Genomic DNA, 25,197 nt, shown 5'->3' with positions numbered 1-25,197 from the left:
TAGTTTCTCGAGTCTTTCCTTTCAAATCCGTCTCGGCTCAACCTTCCATCCGGCTATTACAAGTTTGTATCGATACTTGAAGTCATGTTCGCTCCAAAGCATAATGATTTCAAGTTCGATTGATGTCCGCTTCCATGTTTTTTTACCTTTTTTTGCCTTAGTAGTATGTTTTAAAGGTTTTACAGTTTGTTCAACATATCTTGTAAACCTCAACAGTTCATTTCTGAAATGATGTTTACAATTTAGCAAAAAAAAAAGAAGAAAAAATGTGTGTTTGTATTTTCATTTAATATGTCATTTTAAATATGCAGAATATGCTATGTTATTAAAAGACTACGTACTTAGATAATGATCATGATTTCACTTCAAATATACACGCACAAATCATCTGATTGTACAATTAATGGTGGTTTGGTTTAAATGAATTGCTATGCAATATATATATGCAAGTACAATAGATGATCATGATGTCACTTTCTGAAATTCTAATAACAAAAGATGATATGGTACTTTGATTTCAACTGTAAAGACGACATTAACTGGGGGTTATTGTTTCTTTAATCCGGACAAGCCGTGCTTTGTTAATGCTAGATTGATAGTGATGGATACTATTCAATTAAAGCGGTAATGGTAAAAACCCATGGGTTAAAACGAAGGCGCACACACAAAGTAACGCCCACTTTATCCGTCTCTTATTTCTCTTCCCTAGTTATGATTCCACCAAACTCGTGCTATGACTAAAGACTTTAAGCAAATAAGTCACATTAGTCGGCAAGACTCGACCGTTCGTATTATAATAACAAACATACACTCACGTGTTTCTTCAACTTATTTCCATTATAATACATATATAGGGACAAGAACTAAACCAAACAAATATATTTATAATCGAAGACGGTGTTTATAGGCACATTTTCTCTAATACGCAAACGGAAGCTTCATGAGGAGTCAAGATGGGCGTTAATTTTCTTTTCAAAATACTAAAAATACAGCAAACGTAGTGGAAGTATAGCGCAAAAGGTCAATGACACTAGAGAGAATAATCATTTAAGAAATTAACAAACATATTTATATAACATACTGTATTTTAATTCATAGAAAGTAACGTTTAAAGCATGTCGTCATTCCAAGGGAATGGAGAGAAGCCAAACGCAAAACGAACGTTGATGTATTGGAAGGTGAAATGAACATTTGGTTTCAAGTCCCAATCAACAAAGAGATGAGAGTTTCGTTTAGCCTGATGTGGGGAAGTAAGGAGATATTGATACTAATCTGCAACACACAAACAGAAGAAAAAGAAAAGAAAATTTTACACGCAGACATACTTTACTCACACTCTTTATCACTCTAACATACTTTCATCATGTCATGTACTTTTACCCATTGCAATGTCCAAATTACCCTACCAACTAAAAATAAAAGAGTTACATTTAGTTAAGCTCTTTAGTTAAAGTTGAAGACTATTATATCGTTTAAAATAAAAATACCACCAAAAAGTAAACTTTAACTTATCGAAACACCTCCTCACTATCCCTTTCACCAGATTCAAACCCTACACACCGACACCTCTGACACATGGACTGAATCTTGATGAAACTTCCTCAGCACCAGAGTAACCTCGAAGTCGTGCTCTGTCGAGTCTTCAATTACCTGCAACCGTCTGTCGAGTTCGTCATGGAACTCACCGTCGCGGCTCAAGCTTCTTCGCAGTGGTACAAAATCGATATTGATTTGAAGCCACCAAAACCATGTTATCTCTGTCCAAGTGGCCTCGTCCTCTCCGTGGTCAGCTCTTCCGTTGTGGTGGCCACCGGAACCGTCGTCATCAACCAGATCAGAAGAGAAGAAGGATCGAGCATAACAATGGTGGTTTTTCCATATTTGCAGATTGGATCCTCCAAATTTTGGATATTCATAAATTTATCTCAACTTTTAAAATGTGCAGCACAGTTCAATCAATCTACCCCTACTATTTCAGTTTTACAATTTATCCCAATCAAAGTTAAACAATATCTTCACTTTTCTTCTAACCACATCATTCCTAACCAAAGTCAACAATATCTTCACTATTCTTCAACTGTTATTCATGACCATATCACCCTTTTTATGATTTTCATCTGCTATTCATGACCACATCGACTCTATCCACATCTCCCCTTTTCGAAGCTCCTATCGTCTAACTATCGGATCTACATCTCCACAACGTACACTATCACCACTACCACTGTTCCAAAAAAAAATTCATATTGCTTGACCAGTTTCATGCGTCCACATCTATCAATCAATTCAAATCAAACATACATAACCATAAAACTAATTGACCATAACCACAAAACTACTTGACCACAAGTCTTGTCCTCATCCACAATTTTTAGATACATATATTTTCAGTATAATATTAAAATTAAAAATATATACTCCCTCTGTTTCATAATAGATGATGTTTTGAAGAGTTATTGATGTTTCAAAATACATGATGTTTGATATTTTTTAATTAGTTTAAAGTTCATTGAAAACTGGGTGACCAATAATGTTTTATAGTATTTTTGATGATTGACTGGATTAGATTTATTTAATATTTTTAGTGTCACTTTTTAGGAAAATGTGTATGTCTTAATTCTTGTGCATTCATCCAAAACATCAACTATTTTGAAACAGAGGGAGTATCAAATTGGATGTTATAACATAGAGAATAAAAAGTTACAATTTATTATATTAAATAAATTAGCTATATATATTTAAACAACAAAAAATTAACAGAACACAAATGGAAGGGTAAAATAATATACTAATAGTACAATAAAAAAAAGGTACGAAACTAAACTACTTTTCACCTTCTAGTTCGGTCAATTTTTATTTAATTGATTTGTAACTAGTATTTACTTTTTGTTTCTCCTTTCAACCAGGGGTATTTCGGGAATAAAAAATCAAAAAGTAGTCCAAAAGTACACCTCCATCAAAAAGTACTTCAACATGTTAAAGTTCACCACAAAGTAACCTATAATGTAATACTCTCAAAAGAAAAATGTGAAAACGTGTTATATAGCGTAACTTATTGAGAACACGTCAAGATCTTTCTTGGGCCGTATGTTACGAATAAAACAAACCGACAGATGCTCAGTTTCTTTCGATATTTCTCTTCATTTCCTCATCATTTTGTCAATTGACAATTTTTGGAAGTACACGAGAAAAGAGACACTATAAGTCAACGCGTTTTGATTACAGCCACAAATAATCTACACGTTCTTATATCCTCATATACAATCTCCGATATCTACGTATAACAACATGCATGTACTTTGTTGAACTAACAGAGGCATATCTGAAAGTTGTATGAGCTAAAAAAAGGCTCGAATTCTAATCATTTTCATGGTTTTAATGCAATAATTATAAATAAAGGATTAGGAAAAAATCTTTAATGTTATTTTTTGGGGGTTAGAGTTAGACCCTTGGATGGTAGGAGAACAATTACCTCTCCTTGCGCTTCTCAAGAAACCTTTGCAGTGACCTTGTCCTCTGGATGGGAAGATCTGTACACACACAAAAAAAAACAAAAACACACCTCCCTATCAGAAAACAAATATTTACACTTTGTTTTAGTTCCTGAACAATAGTTAATGGATCGGTCCGGTCAATTTTTTCTGTCTGACTTCTACATGCAAACCTCTACATGCAATTAATGTCTAGTATACTCTAGAAGAATCAACTACCGGGTGGCTCATTGTTGTGTTTCAAAAAAAAAAAAAAAGGTGGCTCATTGTTAGTTTCTACTTTCTACTAACCTCCTTCTAGATTCTTGCCAAAGAGCTTTGTCCTTAGGGTGGTCGGAGGAATTACCAAATGATCTTTCACAATCGATTTGTCTTTCTTTGGTGCTGTTTCCATGACAACCTTCAGAATATCATCAGCCTGGTTAGGAGACACTTGGTAAACGGAGACGGTTCCATTGTAGAAGATTGTCATAGGAACAGTTCCAGAGCTATGTTCCGTTTGCCTGAAAAGAGTTATTAAAATTTTATATTATTATTTTGTTTGCTTACTGGTTGCGCCAAGATGGCAAAAATAATAATGAAAGAAACTAACATGGTGAGAGGCGCTTGGACCGGAGAAATAGGGATCTGAGGATGATCTGCCTTTGGAGTAGACGGAACCGAAGGAGATATAGTCGATGAATCTGCATGGTTAGCACCAGAAGCTAACAACGATTTGATAATCTCCGGATGGATCTTAGAAATCGCACCTTGAATATCTGTAATAAAAATAATAATACCAAATAAAAATCGATAAAATGGTTCGTGACAAAAAATAAAGAGAAAAGAGAAGTAAAACGAACCTCGGAAACTGCGACGACGGTCGAGAAATTTCTTGAACTTAGGCTTTGGAACGTTGTTGGTCTGCTTCTTCTCAAGACCGAAGAAGTCTAGCTCTGTGGTAACTCTAGACATCTTTGATCTGATCGTTCTTGCTAGCTAAAACAGAGATGGAGAGGAAAGAGAAAAATGAAGGATATGTTTTTTTAGACGAAGAGGCGCGAGAGGAAGAAGTAATGATAAAAAGATTTTTTCAAGTGAGTTTTAAAAATAATAAATGATGTGTATCTGTAAGATAGTATAACGCACGAGGTTCATGTTTTCTCTTTCCTTGCAGTACAAATAGGCCAAACTCTTACACCATCTCCAACCCAACTCTATAATAAAGATCTATAAAATAGAAAAAAAAAATAAAAATAGTGTTTTTGTTCCAAAGTATTCCTCTATAATAGAAAAATGCTATATTTGTCTCTATAAATAGAGGAATGCTATTTTTTTCTCTAAATATAAGGGAAAAAATAGCATTCTTCTATTTATAGAAGCAAATATAGCATTCCTCTATTATAGAAGAACACATTGGAGCAAAAACAACTTCTCTATTTTTTCCTCTATTTTAGAAATCTCTATTATAGAAATGGGTTGAAGATGCTCTTACTCATCCACTTTTTTTTTTGTTTATTTTCTGTTTTCTATCCTATATTCAAATTCATTTTTCTTTAGGCCCCAACCTCTCATCTTAACTAATACTAGATTTTTTTTCCGCGCTACGCGCGGATTGTATCTTATTAATTTATTCTACATATATTTAAATTGTTTAGAAAAGTTTGTAAGAAAGAAATTAAATGTTAGATTTTACTTAACAAATCATTGAAGATGTTGGTGTTACATACAATACTTAATTCATTTACCAAAAATTATATAAGAGTAATTGTGTTGTCAAACTCATATATTTTGTTATCTACAACATAATAATAAAATCATTTTTAAAAAAAATTATTTATCAATTAGTTGGTGAAACATTGGATAATTGTTTTTTTTATAATCTCAATTCATTTGTCTTTAGGCTACAATCTTCGTAAAATACGGCAAATTTTGAAAACTCTGACACTTATATAAGATATATTATATAAGTTCATATCTTATTATATAAAGTATTGTTTTTTAAAATCGCTAATTAATATGATGCTGGCACATGACAATTATATATTTAAGATTGTGATATGTGTAAAAAATATCTCATAGTTCAAAATATATAATAAGATAATAACAAAAACATTTTTTAAGAAGTTATTATAAAAATATTATTTAATTGTAATTTTGCATTTTCAAAACACTAAACAAAATATAATTGCAAAATATTAAATGATAATAATTTTCCTTTTAATATTGTGACATGTGTTAAGATACCTCATGATTAAAATATACATACTAATATATTTAAAATTAATATTTCAATTAATTTTGGAATAATTAATTGTAAAAATTATTTAATAGTAAAAATAAATTTTAAAATTATATAATAGTATTATTTAAATAAAAATTCCTTTTTAAATATCCTTAAAAAATATTCGTAAAATAATTTATTTAATACCAATTTTCATTTCTAAAAATTAAAAAGAAAAGATAATGTTTTTAAAAATGATATGAATTATATATTTAAGATTGTGATATGCATTAAAATTTAAAAATATATATATAAAGATAATTAAAAAATAATTTTATAATCACACCATTGATGCTAAAGTAAACAAATTTGATGTTTGTCTTGCAATATATTTGATATTTAGCTGACTATCAATAATACATATTGATTAGTGTCGTGTAACATTAATAGTTTGAATTGTTGTTTTTAATTTGTCTTAAGAAATATAAAAAATAAAGAGAGTTTACAATTCTATATGTTTCAATTAACTAATAATATTTTGAAAAATATTTAAAAGTCAAATAAATATAAAAAATAATATACTATTTTAGAACACCATAAATCTTGAAATATAAATACTAATCACAATTTATGTAAGGAAATAGATTGTTATTACTAAAATAAGTCTTATGCTGATATATACTGAAAAATCCAAGAACTAATGTGAAAAAATCATTTTTTATGTTTTCATGAAATTAAAACATCAAATTTAACTCTGTGCACTGCACAGATCTGTATCAAGTTTTTAAATACACGTGGAAGAAAGTAATATAATGGTTTAGTTGGTTGGAATACTGTAATATGTTATTTTTGTTGGATATAAATAAGTGGGGTGAAATTGGTCTTCGTAGCAACAGTTTAGTTTTGATTTATGTTTTCTTTTTTTCATTCTGATTATCTTCATTCAGATTATTTCTATACTATATAAACAAATTATTTTATTTTATTAATTATATATTTCCTCTAGTTTTGAGAGATTGATGTGCTGTGATTTGCATATATATTAATAAAAAGTAAACACATACGTATTAGTTTTTGTTAATTTCATTTCCTTCTCAATAAGGCAAGATCTCACGAATGGTTAGCATCTTGACCTGTCACCTCAGATGCATTGACCATAGCAGAAACCTCTTGGTTTTGAGCCACCCTAAACCAATTTTTTTAGTCAGATGGAGTTCACAACTATCAATTAAAATGAGTAATGAAGTGATGTTTAAGACTTCTTGACATCTACTCGATGTCCTGTTGCTACCTCTCCCTGGTCAATTTTATAAAACACAGTCTCTCTCAGTAGGTTCAAACAAACAATCAATAATGCATGTCAGATTATCAAGAAAATTTGATTACCTTTGGGTTGATTATGAATATCTTTCCCTTGGGGATTCCGACTTTGCTGTAACTCAGCTCATCAGTGTCTCTGTTTCCATATCCAGCGTAGAACGGGTTATAGTGCTCTGGGAAAAGCTTCTTGATATCCTGCACATCATTATATTTCTAAACTTGTTCTTATCTAAACACATGCCGCTGGATTAACCGTTCTCTCTTATGTCAAAGATAAACTTTTACCTCCAAACATGCGATCTTGAATTCATGAGGTGCTCTTCTTATCACTGCAAGGTAGTTATAAAGTACATGAGTTAAAAAAAGAAAGAAAAAAGAGATACTTATTATCAAGTAACAGAAACATTAACATGCTACTAATGAATCTTCAAGGTATTAAGATTAATACCTTTACGGTACAATGCTGGGAACAACCCGTCTGGTGAAATGACTACAGGACCGTTCGGTAGAGCTTTTCTGTCCTGCAAGCCGGAGGAAAAAAATCCATAAGAAGCAAAGAGATCTCATAACAAAAAGACTATACATAGCCTCACATGATTACCATTTGAGTTAATTAGATAATGTTATTGTATTGATAAGTATGGATTCGAGTACCAATTCAATGGTAAAAAAGATGTCAAGTCTTACCTGCTTTAGATTATTTAAGAAACTTCTTGTTAGATATGCCTGAACAATGGCAGGAGCGCTCAGAAACAGCAGCTGATATCCACTCTCCTGAAAGAAATACAAAGCAAAGCATAATGTGAGATCCATAATTACAAACTGTATCTTACATAAGCAGGAGTTGGATCTCATGTTTTACCAAATTAAAGTCTGAGAAGCTAAACTAACTTAAACCTTGAAAATTACCTTTATAGCTGAAAAAAGCCTGGCCACACCAGACTGTGTCCAGGCCCTTCCAACCAAAGGCATGAACTGACCTAACACATCAGATCTGCAGCAAAAGGATCATCACATTAGCATATGTCTAGATATTATAATTCTAATATGAAGAAAAATCAGTAAGGATCCAGAAGCTCTTACTTAGTAATAGTTCCATCAACATCTGAAATCACAATCTTGGTATCCCATCTCCACCGGTAAATATGTGCATCAACCTAACAAAAAACAAAATTAGAGTGTGCATTCAAATTTTAAACTAATGTTACCATCAAAACAAACCTGTTGTGTTCCAAGAACTCTGGTGGAGAAACTATAAGTTCTTTATTAATAAGAAGAAGCTCCAGCCAAGCCAGCAACAACGTCACTGAAGAAAAGGTCATGGTTGCATCACAGGTTGATTTCGTCCTCTGGTTGCCATTAGTAGCTCTGATCGATTTATTTCCGTGACTGGTGAAGAGGGATGGGAAGAAAACGACTGAGTTTAGATTTCCACGAAATGAAAAACAAAACGGTGCTCGTGGCTAAGAGAACGGCGGAGGATGATTTTCAATTGAAAAAGATAAACTTAAGGAAACAATAAAATTAAGAAAAACAGAGCAAGACAGAGACACATCTTCGTTCGCGTTTTCTGTAATCTCTCTCTCTCTCTCTCTCTCTCTCTCTCTCTCTCTCTCTCTCTCTCTCTCTCTCTCTCTCTCTCTCTCTCTCTCTCTCTGTGTCCATGGAATGTCTACAGATCGCCGTGATCCGTGATTTTCGATTCGAGGAAGAAGAAGAAGAAGCATCATCGCCTTTTCAGAAAAAGAAAAAAAAATCACCGTCGTCGATTACCAACATAATATTCAGAAAAAGAAAAAAAATCTCCGTCGTCGATTATTGCCTATCCGTTCAATCCAGATCGTAACTCTCTCTCTCTCTCTCTCTCTCTCTCTCTCTCTCTCTCTCTCTCTCTCTCTCTCTCTCTCTCTTTCTCTTCCCCGAAAACGTGAAGCCCAGAAGCGATTTAAGCCTGTCTGACATGTCAAAACGAAATAAGCTGATTGGATGATTATTTTTAGTGACGTGGACATGCTAAAAACTCAGCATATTGGCCTTTTAGTATAGTATATATTTTAATGACCAAAACACATGCTAACAGCTTAATATTTTTAGAATTTGTTTATCACTCACCCGGAAAATAGCAGAAGTCCAATCAAAATGGTAACGTTTTAACAAAGAAAATATCTTTAATTCCTATTGGATCCCAACAATTATTGTGTGACATAATCATGTATAAATAGTGTACCTTAGATGTGTGCACGGTTTACGTTTTTCTACTGTAATTTCAAGATCCATAACGTTTCTAAAACATGTTTTTGGATTTGATTTTTATTTTACTTTCTTTTCTTTTATGAATTTTCTATTTATTAAACAGGAGCACAACTGCTTTTATTTGGCAATGTTCTTTCCGTATTTGCTTGTAATGTACAACATGTACTTGAATTTAGAATTTACATTACAGAAGACCTGCAAATTGAACAATACAGCTTTGGTGACGAAACTAAATGTCTTTTCTCGTAGTGTTCACCATGGCTTCTGACATTGTACGTTCCCTACTACAATATTGTATTTTCTAAAAGGGAAATTGCACCCATTAACCACAAAAAAAAACAAAATTCAATACCTAACTAAAAACACCTCCTCTCTCCAATTTTCTCTTCCTATATCTCTTTACTCTCTCACTAGAAATCTAATTTCCCTTTTTTTTGGCTATTTAACAAATAAGCCCTTTCTAAAAACCTTATAAAAATTAACTTTTTTTCTTGCTTGTATCATATACAGTCCGGAGGCTTGTGAAAATAAATATAAACTAGATTTTGACCCGCACGCCTGTGCGGGTGTATTTTTTTTAAAAAAATATGATGCTATTTAATTTTTATGTCACAATTTAGGGTTGAGCAAAAAATTCGAATTCGAAGAATTGAACCGATCCCAATCCGAATAAGTAGTACTAAATCTGAACCGGAATTGATTAAATATCCGAATTATTCAAAATTTTGGTATTTGAAGAACTGAAATCTAATCCGATCCGAACCGAAGTATTTTGGGTATCCAAAATAGATTTATATACTTATATATATATATTAATTATTTTTAGATTATATATATAAAAATATCCAGAATATATATGATACTTTTAAGTTTTCTTAAATGCTTGAAAATATATACAAATAATCAAACGTAAATATCTTAAATAGTTAAAATATACTCAAAATTCCAAAAGTACTTAAATAATTATTAATTATCTATCCAAATATTTAAACCAAACCTATTTATTGATTATCCAAATCCGAACTAAATCTTCAAAGATCTCAAAATGAACACGAAATCCCAAAAAGACCCGAAAACGAACCCGAACGCCCACCCTTAATCACTATTATATATATATCTCCTATATGTGTCATCATAGGTTACAAAATATGTGTTATCATATAATTAATCATATTTTATACGTACCATCAAATAATTTTTCTTATAATTAATAATATTTTATACATACAATCATATAAATAATCACATAAATTATATTTTAAAATTTAATGTGAAATACAAAAACCATAATTTAAGTTGGTGTTTGAAATTGGGCTTTGTGTTGTATTTTTCTTATATATATTGAAAACATTTTTATAATAGTTATTGGAAAATATGTTAGTAAAAATCAAATTTTGAATATATGTTTATTTTTGAATGAATTTTTGATATAAATCAATTTTAAATTATTATTTTGATTTGAATATATATATCAAGTAATATATACCCATTACTTTTTAATATAATGTAATGGACTTCCAATTTTTTAGTAGCATAAGCCCATTATTTTTTTTTCTAACTTACTGTTATCTATGTTTCCAAACAGTACTATTTTTTAACTACTATCTATATTGTCAAACAATCTCAATGTGTACTTCAACTTTAATAATATACTAGATTTTGATTCGCATGTCCGTGTGGATGTATTTTTTTAAAAAAATATGATGCTATTTGATTTTTATGTCACTATTTAGGGTTGGGCAAAAAACTCGAATTCGAAGAATTGAACCGATCCCAATCCGAATAAGTAGTACTAAATCTGAACCAGAATTTATTAAATATCTAAATTATTCAAAATTTTGGTATTTGAAGAACTGAAATCTAATCTGATCCGAACCGAAGTATTTTGGGTATCCAAAATAGATATATATATATATATATATATGTCATCATATATATATATATATATATATATATATATATATATATATATATGTCATCCTATATGTGTCATCATAGGATACAAAATATGTGTTATCTTCTAATTAATCGTATTTAATACGTACCATCAAATAAGTTTTCTTATAATTAATAATATTTTATACGTACAATCATATAAATAATTACATAAATTATATTTTAAAATTTAATAATATAAAAACCATAATTTAAGTTAGTGTTTGAAATTGGGTTTTGTATTGTATTTTTCTTATATATATTAAAAACATTTTTATAATAGTTATTGGAAAATATGTTAGTAAAAATCAAATTTTGAATATATGCTTATTTTTGAATGAATTTTTGATATAAATCAATTTTAAATTATTATTTTGATTTGAATATATATATCAAGTAATATAGACCCATTACTTTTTAATATAATTTAATAGATTTTCAATTTTTTAGTAGCATAAACCCTTTAGTTTTTTTTTTAACTTACTGCTATCCATGTTTCCAAACAGTACTATTTTTTAACTACTATCCATATTGCCAAACAATCTCAATGTGTACTTCAATTTTAATAATATAGATGAAAAATTTAGCAAAAGAAGTTAAATAAATAAACATAACGAAAAAAAAAATTGAAAGGGAAAGAGTCAGAGATGCATGTCTTTCACGTGTTGAGATGTAGTTAATGTTAAGACTAGGCCTGGGCAAATAAACCGAATCCGATAACCCGAACCGAATCCGATCCGATAAAAATGAATCCGAACCGATCCGAACCCGATGTAAATACCGAATGGATCTTGTTTTGTGGTATTTTGGGTTATGGGTATTATCCGAACCGAACCCGAATCTAAATGGATATCCGATAGAACCCGAAACATTTAAAACCTCGAAAAGATCTTATACCAAACATGATCTCAATTCCTAATATGTATCCAAAATACACTAAGAAATATTGAACATCTAAAATACTTATCTATTACATGAAGGTTGGTGGTTCTATTACATGAATGTTGGTGGTTCTATTGCATGAAGGTTGATGGTTGAAGTTGGCCGTTGAATCTTTAAGTATTTAGATTTAGATTTTGTTTTCGTTAAACAATGTTTCTCATTTCATGAGAACTTGGTTTTCGTTTTATGCTTTTATTTATTTGGTTTTCTTTTTATCAGTAAATATGTTTACTTTTCGTTTGATTTTGAATGATCAAGGTTGATGTTCCTTATTTTTGAATCGATTTTACTTAACTTTTGGTTACAAAATAGGTACAAATCAGATATTTTAAAATTGAAGAACCGATTTTACTCATGTTTTAGTTCTAAAATAGGTAAAAATCAGGTACTTTTAAACCGAAAAACCGATTGGGACCCGAACCCGAAAGTATATTGGGTTGTGCCGGTTCTTTGAAGATTTACTAACCCCGATCCGAACCCGATAGAACCCGAACCGGTCCCGAACCGAACTTTCATATAATCCGAATGGAGCTGATTTTGATAAACCCGAAAAACCGAAACCCGAATGGATAAAACCGAAACCCGATTGGGATCCCGAATGCCCAGGCCTAGTTAAGACATCACTATTCACTACCAGGCAAGGTGCATTTCTCCATAAGTCTTTAAGGTTTTCGTCGCTTTCTCTCGTTTCCTAACAATTCTGTTTTGACCCAGCCTCTCTCCCTCTAAATAAAGTTAATACGCTTCTCTTATATTCCGTGAATAAGATAATTAATTCATGCATCTCACGTTTTCTCTGTCGATATTACTTTTCAAGCTAACCAATTCGCCTACCTTCCACGTACCAACTTCCCTTCTTTTGGTCTTTAGTCTCACATCTAAACTAATTGTAAAAACAAAAAAAAAACTCTTTTTTTTTGTCTCAACACATTAAATGTGTCATTTTAAAAAGTTGAAATAAATTGATGGTCTCTTTTTTTTTCCGTCGAATAAAATTTCATTCCATGTGAAACACACGTTCTGATACACAAACTGGCGGATAATACAACGTCCCCAGAAGCAAGAGCCCAAACAACAGGCAGCTAAAACCCACACCGGAGTGACTTACGACCACAACACAACACAACCAATCAAAGCAAAGAAACTAGAAACACCAACTAAAAACAACAAGTTAAAACCAACTACACAAAGCATAGAACAATCCAAAGCAATAAACCTCGTGAATAGCACAAAGCAATGATCTGGAAGTATCGATGCTGCCCTCGGCCAACCATACGATACACTCCACTTGTAGAACCCAAGACTCTACGTCTTCCCAACTCGAATTTATCGCTGCCGCCTATGGCCTGCCGAACGATACCATCCCCACTCGTAACCAAGAACCACGACTTCATAACCCGATAAGAGGAATCGCTTCACGATACACACAACTTTCGGATACGGCTGGACCGCACTCTTTGACGTCCACTATTTACCTAGATAGAAGCCTGCCAAAAACTCCCCACAACCAAGCCTCGTCAAATCTCAATCAAATAAGAACAATGACATACCAAACCGACGAGAGATCATTGCATTTACCAAAACAGGAAGAGAAATTTGCGACTGAAATTGTCAAACACCAAACAACGAAACTGAGCCTCACTGCGACTGCCAGACTTCTAAACTCAGAGGCGCATTCCTGTGTCGGCCTCAGAACCTACGGCACTGGCACACTCTTTAGCCACAAACGATGAACCAGAATGTCAGACGACAAAAGACGGGTCTTGACTACAAAGCACAAACCAATAGGCCAGATATTGTTTCCAACGATGTCGAGCTCGTACCACCCGCTAGGGTAGGAATTCCTCACCAGCGTTGGTATGAGCCCCACCATGTACCGACGACCAGGTAATCTCCTACGATTGACCCAAGAATCAGGTAGCAAATCGCCTTCCACTCTCCATCGAAAATCTCCTCTGTGTCTCATTGTCCCATTGGAAGGGAGATCCACTGTGAAGGAGTTGTCTTCCATATTTATGCGCCATCGCCGAGTTGGACTCACCATGGATCTGAAGATTGAAAACCAGATCTGATTTATCCAACCTCCCTAAAAGCCGACTCCCTCCTCCTCTGCCTACTCATGAGTCTCACCGCTGCTCCAGATACAGCCAAAGACCGTCTCCGTTAAGAAGAAGACACATCTCCGGTTAGGTCTAAGGTGACCCAGAACCGCTAATATATCGACAGAGAGAGGCAGTAGAGAATAGAGCAAAGGAAAACAGAGAAATAAGGGATTAGAGGGGCCTCCGGCACCGGCAAACGCCGGACCGGAGTTAGGTTTGCTTAGGCGGCGGCTGTTCGCTTTCTTCTTCGCGAGAGAGAAAGGTTTTTAGGGGATGGTCTCTATATATATCTTTTTTTTTTCTGTTTTAGTGTCAAGATTCGTACCTTTAAACGTGCTACTTCCTACTCAAATATTGAGCAATAAATAGAACTAAAATTCAAAAACGTATCACAATTAGACACACAATCGAAGTAGAAAAAAAATAAATGAGGTAATATACTAATATCAGTCTAGATATTTTTAAGATGTCAAATACAACACTTTTACATGGAATGTGTCATTGTGAGACGTTTAAGCTCGAGTAAGTAAAGTTTTCTTAGATGCTCAACTAAATCCCAATATTATACAAGCATTTTTTATTTTGAAGAAAATCCATTTCACAAGTAAAGATTTTTTTCTTGCAATTTTCACAAAATATGCGTATTTAAATAAATTACAAAAGTAGAAGGAACTAAATGGTTTTGTGTGGCCCAAGTATTTAACTTTTGGTGGGCTTAAAGAAACGTAAGCCCAAAAGTTTGTTCGTCCTCCAAATTCTTATCTTGTTTTGGAGCGATTGCTTGTTTGTTTCAGTGAGTTATGGATGGACACATATGAAGGAGACCTAGAATTCAACAGAGAAGAATCAACTATTGGACCTTTAAGCCCAATATTGGTTTTACGTTCTTAATTTATAAAGCCCATTAAGTGTGAGTCTATCTTCTTGACGGCATTCAAATTCAAAGCCTGTTTTCCTTTTTTTTTTCTTTTTTTTTTTTGAAAAAATGTTAAATTAATTCAAACAAAAAATCTGTTTTACAGAGAAGGCATATAATCGTGTCTTCTTCCTCACTGAAGCAAAAAAGAGTGCGTTGAATAAGCTTCACACCTTCTTAATACTTCTTCTCGCTGTGTATTTGCTTCATCTTGAGCGTTGACGGTACCAACCAATACGGATGTCGAAAGAGGGATCGGAGTTCCGTATTAAGCGGGACAGAACCTGTACCAGGAAGGAATCGTGACGCCGAACGCTATCTATGGAGATCCGTTGGGTGCTCTGATCCATCAAACGATATATCTATTATCGCTATTGGTAGATCTTTGTTAAATTAAATGTTGTCGTCTTTTCATGCCTGTAATTTTTGTGATTCTATGTTGTTTCCTCTGTATTAAAGGTAGTTCCATTCACGTGATTGATTATTTCATGCAGGTTGATGATGTCTGGTGATGGAACCGCCACAGTGGAAGCAACCAAGCTTCGCACTCCCTGCTTGATAAAATGCACTTTTTTCTTCTTCTTGTTAAATATTGCATGTGAAGTTGAGTCGTTCTGTTGCATCGTGCATGTACCGAACTAAACTGAAAGATTAAGAATCACACCTATAAAATGTGTGTTAAACGGAGTATATACAATTGTCTAGTGATTCATCAATTGAACAGTCCATGTCTCGACTCTTGTCTCTTCTTCGTTATGAAACAAGACTCTTCACGTATAGATGTTTTGCACTCTTTAAGAACAAAAAGGTAATGACGGTGTGATGGGCTGTTCTGACCCGTTTGAGCCCGCCATACTTTAAGCTAAGCTGCTCGGTAGCCCGGCTTGTTCTGCTTTATGGTTTTCAAGCTCTACTCTGGTTTGTGAAATGGACTCCCTAAAATCATCACATTTCTTCCCTCTCCTCGTTGGCTCACTCACAGGTACTTACTTTTTTTTTTTTGCTTAAACATAGTACTTAGTTTAGTGGAAAACTTCAATATATAGTAGACGGCATACGGCACACGAACATTTGTGGAGATCCCAGAATTTGCTTAAATTGATAATGTCACAATTATCATAATAGTGATAATATGTTTAGTTCACCTATTAGATAAATCAGCAGGGTTTGATATGCAAAAATCTTTATCAATTGAAGTTTATAAATATTATTACTATATTGTTTCCAGAGTTTTTTCTTTAAAAAACATAACTATTCATGTATTTATGTCTTTTCCTAGATTTTATCTAAAGATGGTCCCAAACTGAACAAAATATGATTCATAGTCGTGGTGTAGACATGTCAAGATTGTACTATTGGTTGTGTTTCTTAGACAGGGAGTATTCTGGTATACTTCCCAGTCAATCGAGATCATGTAGATAATTGCAACTTATGTTTAAAATACGCCACTGCTTTTGTTTTGTCTTCTCTTTGTTGACATTAATTTGCTCCTTGTTCTGTTTGGGTTTACAAAAGCATAACATTTGTCTGATAGGTCTTTGATTAGGGAAACATCAAGTCATGTGAATAATCCTTTAGCAACTTGAATAAGTTCATTCTTTTTAAAAATGGAGACTGGTAAACTAATAAACAGGGAGTTGCGTGTAAAGGTGAAAAGGAGGATAAATTTTTAGTGCAATACAGATGTACAACTGTAGTTGTCACCGAGCATATGCCTTGTCTGTTGGTTTCAGTGTTCAAAGCTTATACTCTTCTGTTTTGTTGGAATCCGGGAACAGTCATAGTTGCCTCTTCAGAGTGTGAAGTGGCTTAATTGGTTAGGTTCTTTGGGACCATTTAGATGTTTATCAATAGCAAGAATTTTAATCCCTTTGACGAAGTTTTGGGATTAGTTCTTAGCTATAAATGTCTAATCATGCCTCAAATAAAGGTCAATTAAGGAAGATACAACTGAATCTTTGATGAGGTCCATGATTGACAGTTCTTTTCAAGATACGTGTAGTAGAAGAAGAGGACCACAAGAGGAAAACATAACATGTGATGCGAGTAAAACTGCTCCTATATCAAACCCATTTGGTTGTCCAAAAAAAAGAAAAGAAAAATCAAACCATTTGTTATTTATCATTTTGTCTCAGAAAGCTGAAGCTGATCCTCGAGTCACTCCCTCACAAGGGGTTTTGCTTCTTCACACGCAACCTATACACAAAATATCAAACTCTTTTTTGGGTATTTTATCTATATTTTAATATATTGCCAAAAACTTCCAGATCTTTTGGACAGGGGACTAGAGCATGCAATTTAGAGACCTAGTTCACGTATACTTCCCCATAGTAGTTTCGACCAGTTTTATTACCAACTTCAGATTATTTTTCGTAAAGGGTGTCAAAATAGACATCAGGATAAGGTTGATGATGATTATGTACATGTTTAGTAATTAATTATGGGGTTTAGGTTTGTGTTGTCATCAAGAAATGAATATGGGGAGTGTCACATCTATAGTTTTGCTTAGAGTCTCTAGGCAACATGTCTTTGCTGACTGACCTCATTCTCCTCTTTTAATGCTTTGTTAGAAGCCTTATGGGAACAGGCAAGAGCCATAAAGATATTCTGGCTCTTGAACTAAATAGACAAAATTTGATGAAACAAAATTATAAAAATACTCTCTTGTGTTATTTGAGTTTGTTTACCCAACTAGTTTCCTTCTTGTTTTATGTAGTTTAATTATGGTGTGGTGGTTGGGAGAAAAAAAGAAAAGGATTGGATTCAAGAGATTTATATAGTTCTTTTGATATGCACTTTCTCCACCTTCGTAGTGCTTCTTGTGAAAATGTTCTTAATCTTGTTAATAAATCTCGCCTATTGTTTTCTCTCAAAATTTTCGGCTACTCCAGAGTAATGATCAAACCAAGTCTTTGATTTATTGCTCAATAGCTTTTACATCACGTTTGGTTCTTGCTTCGTTTGTTTATGTTTATGTTTAGCATTTCTTATTTGTGATTTTTCTTGAGAAAATATCACTTTGTATTTTTGTTTGCCTTTCGTAGTTTCTCTTTAGCGTGTAACGTTCACGAATAAGTTTACGAGTGCGTCTTTATCTTCTTCTTTTATTTTTGATAGTATATTTTGTTGTTGTTTTTTTTGTTGCCTTTGCGATTGTCTTTTGCATATGTATGTCTGCATAAAGAAAAATTTTAGTTGCTAAAACATTTGCATTAGCATTAAATTTCAACGTTTTGCATTTGTATTTTTTTGTTTGCGTGCAGCTTTAATTTGTTATTATGCACATTTGTTATTACCAATTTGGTTATTAACCGCTAGAGTAGGTAAGTAAATCTATGCGGAATATACATATGAATATAACATACATATATATTGAATTAATTAATTAAATCTATGATTAAAAAAAAGGAATATACATACACATATATTGAATTTGGTTGGTGGAAGTGACACATAACTATGCAATATGAGTGAAAAGGGCGTGTGTGCAATGATGATTTGTGAAAGTGTGTGGATCTCCCACGTCTCCTAAACAATATAAGTCGCAGCCCACTTGGAATTTTATGCAAATTTGAATTTCACAAAAACAAGTCAGCATTATACGACTTTTTCCAGATTCTACCTTCTCTTGCTTCTTTTCTTTTCTTAATTTTTATTTTCATGAATATACACATGTATTTGTGTGGGTGTTACTTCTTAATAATCTAATTTTTTTTTTGAAGATAAAGATGAAATTCTTAATAATCTAATTAAACCGCTAAAAAGGTACATTTGAGATGCACTTTGATTCTTCTCACTAAGCTGAATAACTTATGTTATAATCTTCTACTTCTCAATTTATAACCAGAACGGGGTTGTGTTTCAAACAGGGGAAACTTGCGTCGCGAAGGACTAAAATGCAGTTCGGATACTATATGGGTAATATATGTGCACATAAACATGTATATATATACATGTCACTGCCACGATCGTCATTGTGACTGCGAACTACAGGGGGAGTAGACAGGGGCGAATCTAGAGTATTTATTTTTTTTTTTTTTTTTTTTTTTTTTTTTTTTTTGATAACTCTGGTATCTGGGCAGCCACATTCCCAACTATCCCCGAAAGGGGTCCAGCGCCCCAACGGAAGGGATGTTAAATCCGTTGTGGCCAAGACTCGAACCCGGGTGGCGGGCAGTACAGCTGTACCTCCTTTACCACCAAGCTACGAGCGCTTGGTTTAGAGTATTTATTTTCTGGGTGCACTATTGATAATAAAAGCTAAAAATGTACAAATGAGCTTTGAACCTGGGTTATTATGGGTGCACAAACTGAATTTTACCATCTAATCTACCAAAATCTACATGCTTTTACCCATAAAAATTTGAGTCTTAAGATATCTATGGGTGCATGTGCCACCACACCACATAAGGTGGCTTCGCCACTGGGAGTAGAGATGAAAGTCGGCTCTCATTATCGGACTACTATTGTATTTGTATATCACTCTTACTGTATTTGTGTTAAAAAACGGAACCATTTAAAATATATCACATATATAATATATATCAGATATCAAAATTAATACTATATTGGGATATTTTTTCATGTAAATATAGGTTGGATAACTACAAACTTAATTATAGTGGAATTGAATGGTTATATAAGTTTGGAAATTAGACAACCACTAACCGGTTAACTAAGAAGATTATGTCCTTCAAGAAAGAGATATCACTTTTTCCATAGAGAAAAATACTAAGATAGCACCAAACCAAGTTTTTGTTCCCAAAGTAGCACTCAAACTTCAAAGTCACAAAAATAGGTTTCATTAAAGAGGTAAATATACATTTATACCCCTTGGGTTAATTAATCCAAACCTTAGGGTTTAGAGTTAAGGGGTGGAGTTTTGGAATTAGGGTTTAAAATTTTATAAAAACTAAATACTAAAATAAAAAAATAAAATTTTTAAAAACAGTTTCAAAAAGTATTTTTAAATTATAAAAAGAAAATTTGAAAAACAAAATAAAAAAAAAATTTTCAAAAAAAAATTATAAAAATTTCGAATCTGAAAACACATAATCTGAAACTATAAAAAATATTTTTTTTTTTTTTTTATTATTTTATTTATTTTTATTTATTTTTGTTTGTTTATTTAATTTCAAACCAAGGGTATTAGGGATATTTAACCCTTTAATGAATGTCATTTTTGTGACTTTCTTCTTCTAGTGCTATTTTTGAGACATAAACTTCAAAAGGTGCTATTATTGACAATTGCCCTTTTCCATATGGTAGAATTTCTTTTTATTTCATAGCCATTCAATAGAATTTTACATAGAAAAATAATTTTATGTTAGCTATAGAAATAATTGTTTTGCTAACAGACTTATTTATACAACGTTCTTTTCTCTCTATATATGTTGTTCTAATATAACAAAAACAGGACTTTAGCGAAATACTATAATTATTTTTTGACAGATTTTATCGTTACTATTTATACCCTATGATTTTGATAAAACAACAAGTTAGATATATATATTTCATACCACTTAGAGACTTAGAGTATATATACGTTACACCACACATGTTTATCTCTTATTATTATTTTATTTTCTTATGAAACTTATTCTCTTTTTAATTTACAATATTTAATTGTTGAATCATATTTAGGAGAAAAAGATCAAAATAGCACTACATCAAGTTTTTGTTTCCAAACTAGCACTTAAAGTCAAAAGTCACAAAAATAGCACTCAAGGGGTGGGGTTTAGGGTTTAGAATTTAGGGTTTAGGGTTTAGAGTTTAGGGTTTAGAGTTGAGAAGTGAGGTTTTGGGGATAAGATTTCAAATTTTGAAAATAAAAAAATTTAAATTTTTCAAAAGATAAAATGCTATTTTGGTCACTTTAGTTTTTGAGTGCTATTTTTGTGATATAAACTTAGAAAGGTGCTATTTTGGAGATTTGCCCATTTGTTATGAAAGAGTATTATATTGCAAAATTCGGTGTAAAATGCGGGCCAAATCCAATATATATTATCCCTACGCATAATCCGAGTCAAAGAAGTAACTTGTGGGGAAAACCGAACAAAATATTTGAACAAATCCACTATCAACTATCGAATAGCAATAATGGCGTACGACCTATATTTTCTCTACGGGTCGGGAAAAATATTCTCTACCTTTCCTTGTGGCATACGGTACATGAAAACAATCCTTAAAATATCATAACATTATAAAAAAGTTGTTGATTAATATGACTCAATCGATAGTCAGTAAGATGATTAAGATTGCTTGCAAGTACAAGAAATCGCAACTATATGCTTACCACCACTAGTATCGAATATGCGAGTCGTGTGAATTAGCAGATTTAAGATATTATCGGGGTAACCTAGCCATGTTTGTTTACTTGAAAACCTAGTTTTAGGCACGTATCAGAATGCCTATACCGAAGCTTTCAAAAATATATTTCCTTAAAGAATTATGTCTTATAAACAATATAGGTTTATATGAAATAATAACAGAGTAGTTTTTTTTTTTGACATCATAACAGAGTAGTTCTGTTATGTATCACATTATAATATCGCATTTTTGATTTTTACAAAAAAAAAAAAGAAATAAGTTATCGCATTTTTGTTTGGAAACATTGCCAATATTTATAGGTTAGGTTTTCCAAGGCATAAAAATAGTGGAGATGAATGTAAGACTTAATAAATGTATCTTTCCTTACGTCGCTGTTTCATTAATTCGAATATGTAATTGCGTAGTTGCAAAAAAAATTGCGCAGTTTTCTTTGGTAGGTTTTGTGTCTCACTAGGTCGAACACTTACCAGACCGTTACCTAACTTTCCAATTTAGTTACGTAAGACATAGTAATTGGATGGAGACAAAAGTAACATATGCTGTTGAACACACAACTCAGTAACTCACATAGAATGTTTTTTTTTCAGTTTGGAGTAGGTTTGAAGATTGGAATGGAATCTTAGATAGATAGAGAGAGATTTGATACTCTTCGAATATATTATCCTCGCGGAATCTTGTTCTTATTTTTTGATTCTTTGAAGCTCTTCCTTTTGCTCATAAATTTAGTTATAACTTTCCATCTACTTTTTTGTTTGAATCTATTCCTGCATAAACTTTACTTGTAGTCCTTCCATGTTAGAATCCTATGACGACAGGGATTGTTTCTCCGTATTCTCAAAAAAAAAATCATTAAAAATATATATAATCTTGACTTTATATCTTTTATATATTTGTCCTAGTAATACAATTTCAAGAAGATTGAATAGTCGATGTTAACGACGACAAAAAAAAATAGTCAATGTTAACAAAAAAATACTAAACTTGCTCTCGTTTAATCTATACTGGTTTTTCCAAAACAGTGTTTTTTAAAAACAAATATATTATTAAATAGTACAAGATGTAACAAAAAGATTAATATAATTTATCTTTTAAATACTATACTTTTTTTATTTTGAATTAAATATATAATTGAATCGAAATAAATTATTTAAAACATAATTCAACATGAAAGTTAAGTAGGATTCAATATGCTCTAAAAATTTTAAAACACACAAAACTTGAAAATTTTCTATAAAGTGAAAGTTTTCGAAAATTTCAATAGGACTATGTTGCATCATAATGAAATGAGCACATAGGATATATTTTTGAATGTTAGTCGTAAACAATGCACCAAGTTTTTTGGCACACGGTTTGTTGAATTGTGGAGCCAAATGTCACCTGATCGATATACGTACCTTGAGTTATGGAGCCAAAAACAATAAGGTTATTTGGTAAATGAATTATGTACCACAATTATTCATAGCCCTACTTGCCTCATCACTTAATAAAAGTTGACTAATATATAAAACAGTAATTTCAAATAATTTACTGTTAATTAGTTTTAAATGCGAAACTATTGATAAATTTAAATTTAACACGGTATCATAATTATCCGACATCATCCCATTAATATTATTTCTATAATTGTCAATGCTTGAACGTGATATAAAGTGTTAATTAAAAAAATTCATATTGGTAATTAAAAAATAATTAACTAATATACAAAATAGTGTAATTCGCTTATCGCCAATTTGAAACTTATAATAATACTGAACTTTAATAGACCTTAAACATTAAATGAACTAGTTGTACTTGTACATAGTACAATACATAACAAGAAAGAATCCCCAGAAACTTATCATTAGACCATCCGCAATGGCAGTCCAAGACGAATCCTTAACCCAAGTCCTTAGCCCAAATGGAATATAATATTAATAATTGGGTTAAGATTATGACGGATCAGTCCGTAAATAAGAGATAGAAGGATCAAGTCCTTGTGCACGTGGCGTCTAATGGTTGGCTCGGTGAACTATTGTGTTTGGTTTTGTTAAAAAAAAAAATTTGCGATCGAAGGCGAGAAAAAAAAAATCAGAGCTTGAGACGAAAAGGCAAATCATTCGCCAAATTCTCCTTGACTGTCCCCGTCGTCTCCGCTCATCTCTGCCGCGACTCCGTCACCGGCAAATCACTGCGTTACGCTTACGTCAACTTCGATTCCGCCATCACCGGTACAAAAAACAAATTCAATCTCTGTATTGATTCGATCATCTCTAGTTTAGGTTTTCTTGCGATTGATGATGAATCGCTTTTCTTACAAGTTTTTCTTGATCGTGAAACTCAACCTTAAGAGACCAGAGAGAACATTAGCCTAGAGAGAGCTCGCTCGTGTCTGAAAGAACATCAAACCTCGTATCAAAAAAGGAAAATGGCATTGAAGCTTAACCCTTTGGCATCTCAGCCTTACAAACTCGCTTCCTCGGCTCGTCTGCCAATCTCTACTTTCAGATCTCCCAAGTTCCTCTGCCTCGCTTCCTCTTCTTCCCCTGTTCTCAGCTCCAGCACTAAGTCTGTCTCTTTCTCTCTCTATCCTCTTGTTTCATTTGCAAAGTATCTGCTTTTACCGATTGTGTTTCTGGGTTTAGTTCCGTCCAAAACTTTCACTCTTTTTATCTTGTCTCTATCTGATTTTGTCTCTCTAGCACCTTTCACTCCCTGCAAGTTTTTTGTTTGTTTGTTTGCGTCACATTGCCAAGTGAACATTGAACTGCATAACATCTCGCGTCTTACATTTAAGGAGTTCTAGATGTTTATTGGTCCACTAATTATCGAATTGTTTCTCCATTCTTTTGGTAATTAGGATCGAAGAAGTTGTTTGTTGGAAGGGCTTTGAGAAAAGCTGAAAGGATGGAGATGCTGAAACAGAAGCACAAAGACAATTTTGTTGTCAAGTTTAATGTTGGTTGGTTTAATCTGTACGTGAAGAACTTGAGTGAAGCAATCAACGAAACAAGGCTGCTAGAGATATTTGGAAGCTATGGGAAGATAGTCTCAGCAAAAGTGATGCATGATAAAAATGGCAAAAGTAAAGGATTCAATTTCAATTTTAAAAAAAATTAATAATTTTTTTTTTTTTAAGGACTCCATCTTCGAAAACACCATTGGACAACCTGTTTTGATTTAAATCCTTAACTATTCAAATAAAAACCAAAAAAAAAAAATATTACTAAAATATTCCTAAGGATTCATTGGTGAACCTCACCATTGCATATGCTCTTACGAGTTAAGGAACGATTAAAGGTCTATTAAAGTTCAGTATGATTGTGTAGTTTCCACCGAATAATTATGACCTTTTGACATTAAAGTGATAAATACTCATGAGTCATGACACTCTAATTACGGTTTCGACACTTTTGACAAAAAGCTCTCTTCGACAGCCTCTCCATGCCATTGTTACCCTTTTTAGTTGTAATCCTCCATGCATATATGTAATCATATACACTCAGTGACTCAACTGCATAAATACACCTAATGCCGTCAATCAATAAAAATACACCTAAACACATATTAATAATTTCACGGTCACGTGCAGAGAGTAAATAAATTTCAACCGTAATAATTTCCACTTTCACAATACTAACGCTAATAACTTTCCATTAATAATAACGAGATTGCTATAGTTTCTTATTTGAATTACTTTTAGGCATGAGAATGTCGTTCATGGAGCAA

The 25,197-nt window shown here is 32.5% G+C and overlaps 2 protein-coding genes and 3 long non-coding RNA genes across 8 annotated transcripts; 2 read left to right on the top strand and 3 right to left on the bottom strand.

The window, feature by feature from the left end:
- Nucleotides 1–954: 954 nt before the first annotated feature.
- Nucleotides 955–4,619, bottom strand: LOC106431919 (protein TIFY 9). 4 transcript variants are annotated; one of them, XM_048769938.1, is made up of 5 exons: nt 4,334–4,618; nt 4,084–4,249; nt 3,838–3,994; nt 3,448–3,530; nt 955–1,272 (listed from the first exon to the last, which is right to left on the bottom strand). In XM_048769938.1, the coding sequence occupies exons 1-5, from the start codon at nt 4,443–4,445 to the stop codon at nt 1,233–1,235; spliced, it is 558 nt and encodes a 185-aa protein (XP_048625895.1). In that variant the 5' UTR covers nt 4,446–4,618; the 3' UTR covers nt 955–1,232. The 4 variants fall into 4 exon arrangements, with proteins under 4 accessions (XP_048625895.1, XP_048625899.1, XP_048625887.1 ...); XM_048769942.1 differs by having other exon boundaries at nt 3,473–3,530; nt 4,334–4,614; XM_048769930.1 differs by having other exon boundaries at nt 3,473–3,530; nt 3,783–3,994; nt 4,334–4,605.
- A 2,099-nt stretch (nt 4,620–6,718) lies between these two features.
- Nucleotides 6,719–8,865, bottom strand: LOC125593384 (phosphatidate phosphatase PAH1-like). Its single transcript, XM_048769925.1, has 8 exons — nt 8,236–8,865; nt 8,098–8,171; nt 7,924–8,008; nt 7,702–7,788; nt 7,463–7,535; nt 7,300–7,343; nt 7,081–7,209; nt 6,719–6,991 (listed from the first exon to the last, which is right to left on the bottom strand). Exons 3-8 carry the CDS (start codon nt 7,984–7,986, stop codon nt 6,947–6,949), a joined length of 441 nt encoding a protein of 146 aa, XP_048625882.1. The 5' UTR covers nt 7,987–8,008; nt 8,098–8,171; nt 8,236–8,865; the 3' UTR covers nt 6,719–6,946.
- Nucleotides 8,866–13,096: 4,231 nt separating this feature from the next.
- Nucleotides 13,097–15,123, bottom strand: LOC125593382. Its single transcript, XR_007329298.1, has 2 exons — nt 13,723–15,123; nt 13,097–13,631 (listed from the first exon to the last, which is right to left on the bottom strand). It is a non-coding gene; the product is annotated as an uncharacterized LOC125593382 (long non-coding RNA).
- Nucleotides 15,124–15,266: 143 nt separating this feature from the next.
- On the top strand, nt 15,267–15,900 carry LOC111209944. Its single transcript, XR_007329297.1, has 2 exons — nt 15,267–15,539; nt 15,657–15,900. It is a non-coding gene; the product is annotated as an uncharacterized LOC111209944 (long non-coding RNA).
- A 7,620-nt stretch (nt 15,901–23,520) lies between these two features.
- On the top strand, nt 23,521–24,600 carry LOC125593381. Its single transcript, XR_007329294.1, has 3 exons — nt 23,521–23,699; nt 23,820–24,036; nt 24,329–24,600. It is a non-coding gene; the product is annotated as an uncharacterized LOC125593381 (long non-coding RNA).
- The last annotated feature ends 597 nt before the right edge of the window (nt 24,601–25,197 follow it).

This window comes from Brassica napus, chromosome A3 (genome assembly GCF_020379485.1).
Source record: "Brassica napus cultivar Da-Ae chromosome A3, Da-Ae, whole genome shotgun sequence".
NCBI classification, from domain to species: domain Eukaryota; kingdom Viridiplantae; phylum Streptophyta; class Magnoliopsida; order Brassicales; family Brassicaceae; genus Brassica; species Brassica napus.
Note: the sequence above shows the minus strand (reverse complement) of the source record. Positions and strands in the feature narration are given on the sequence as shown.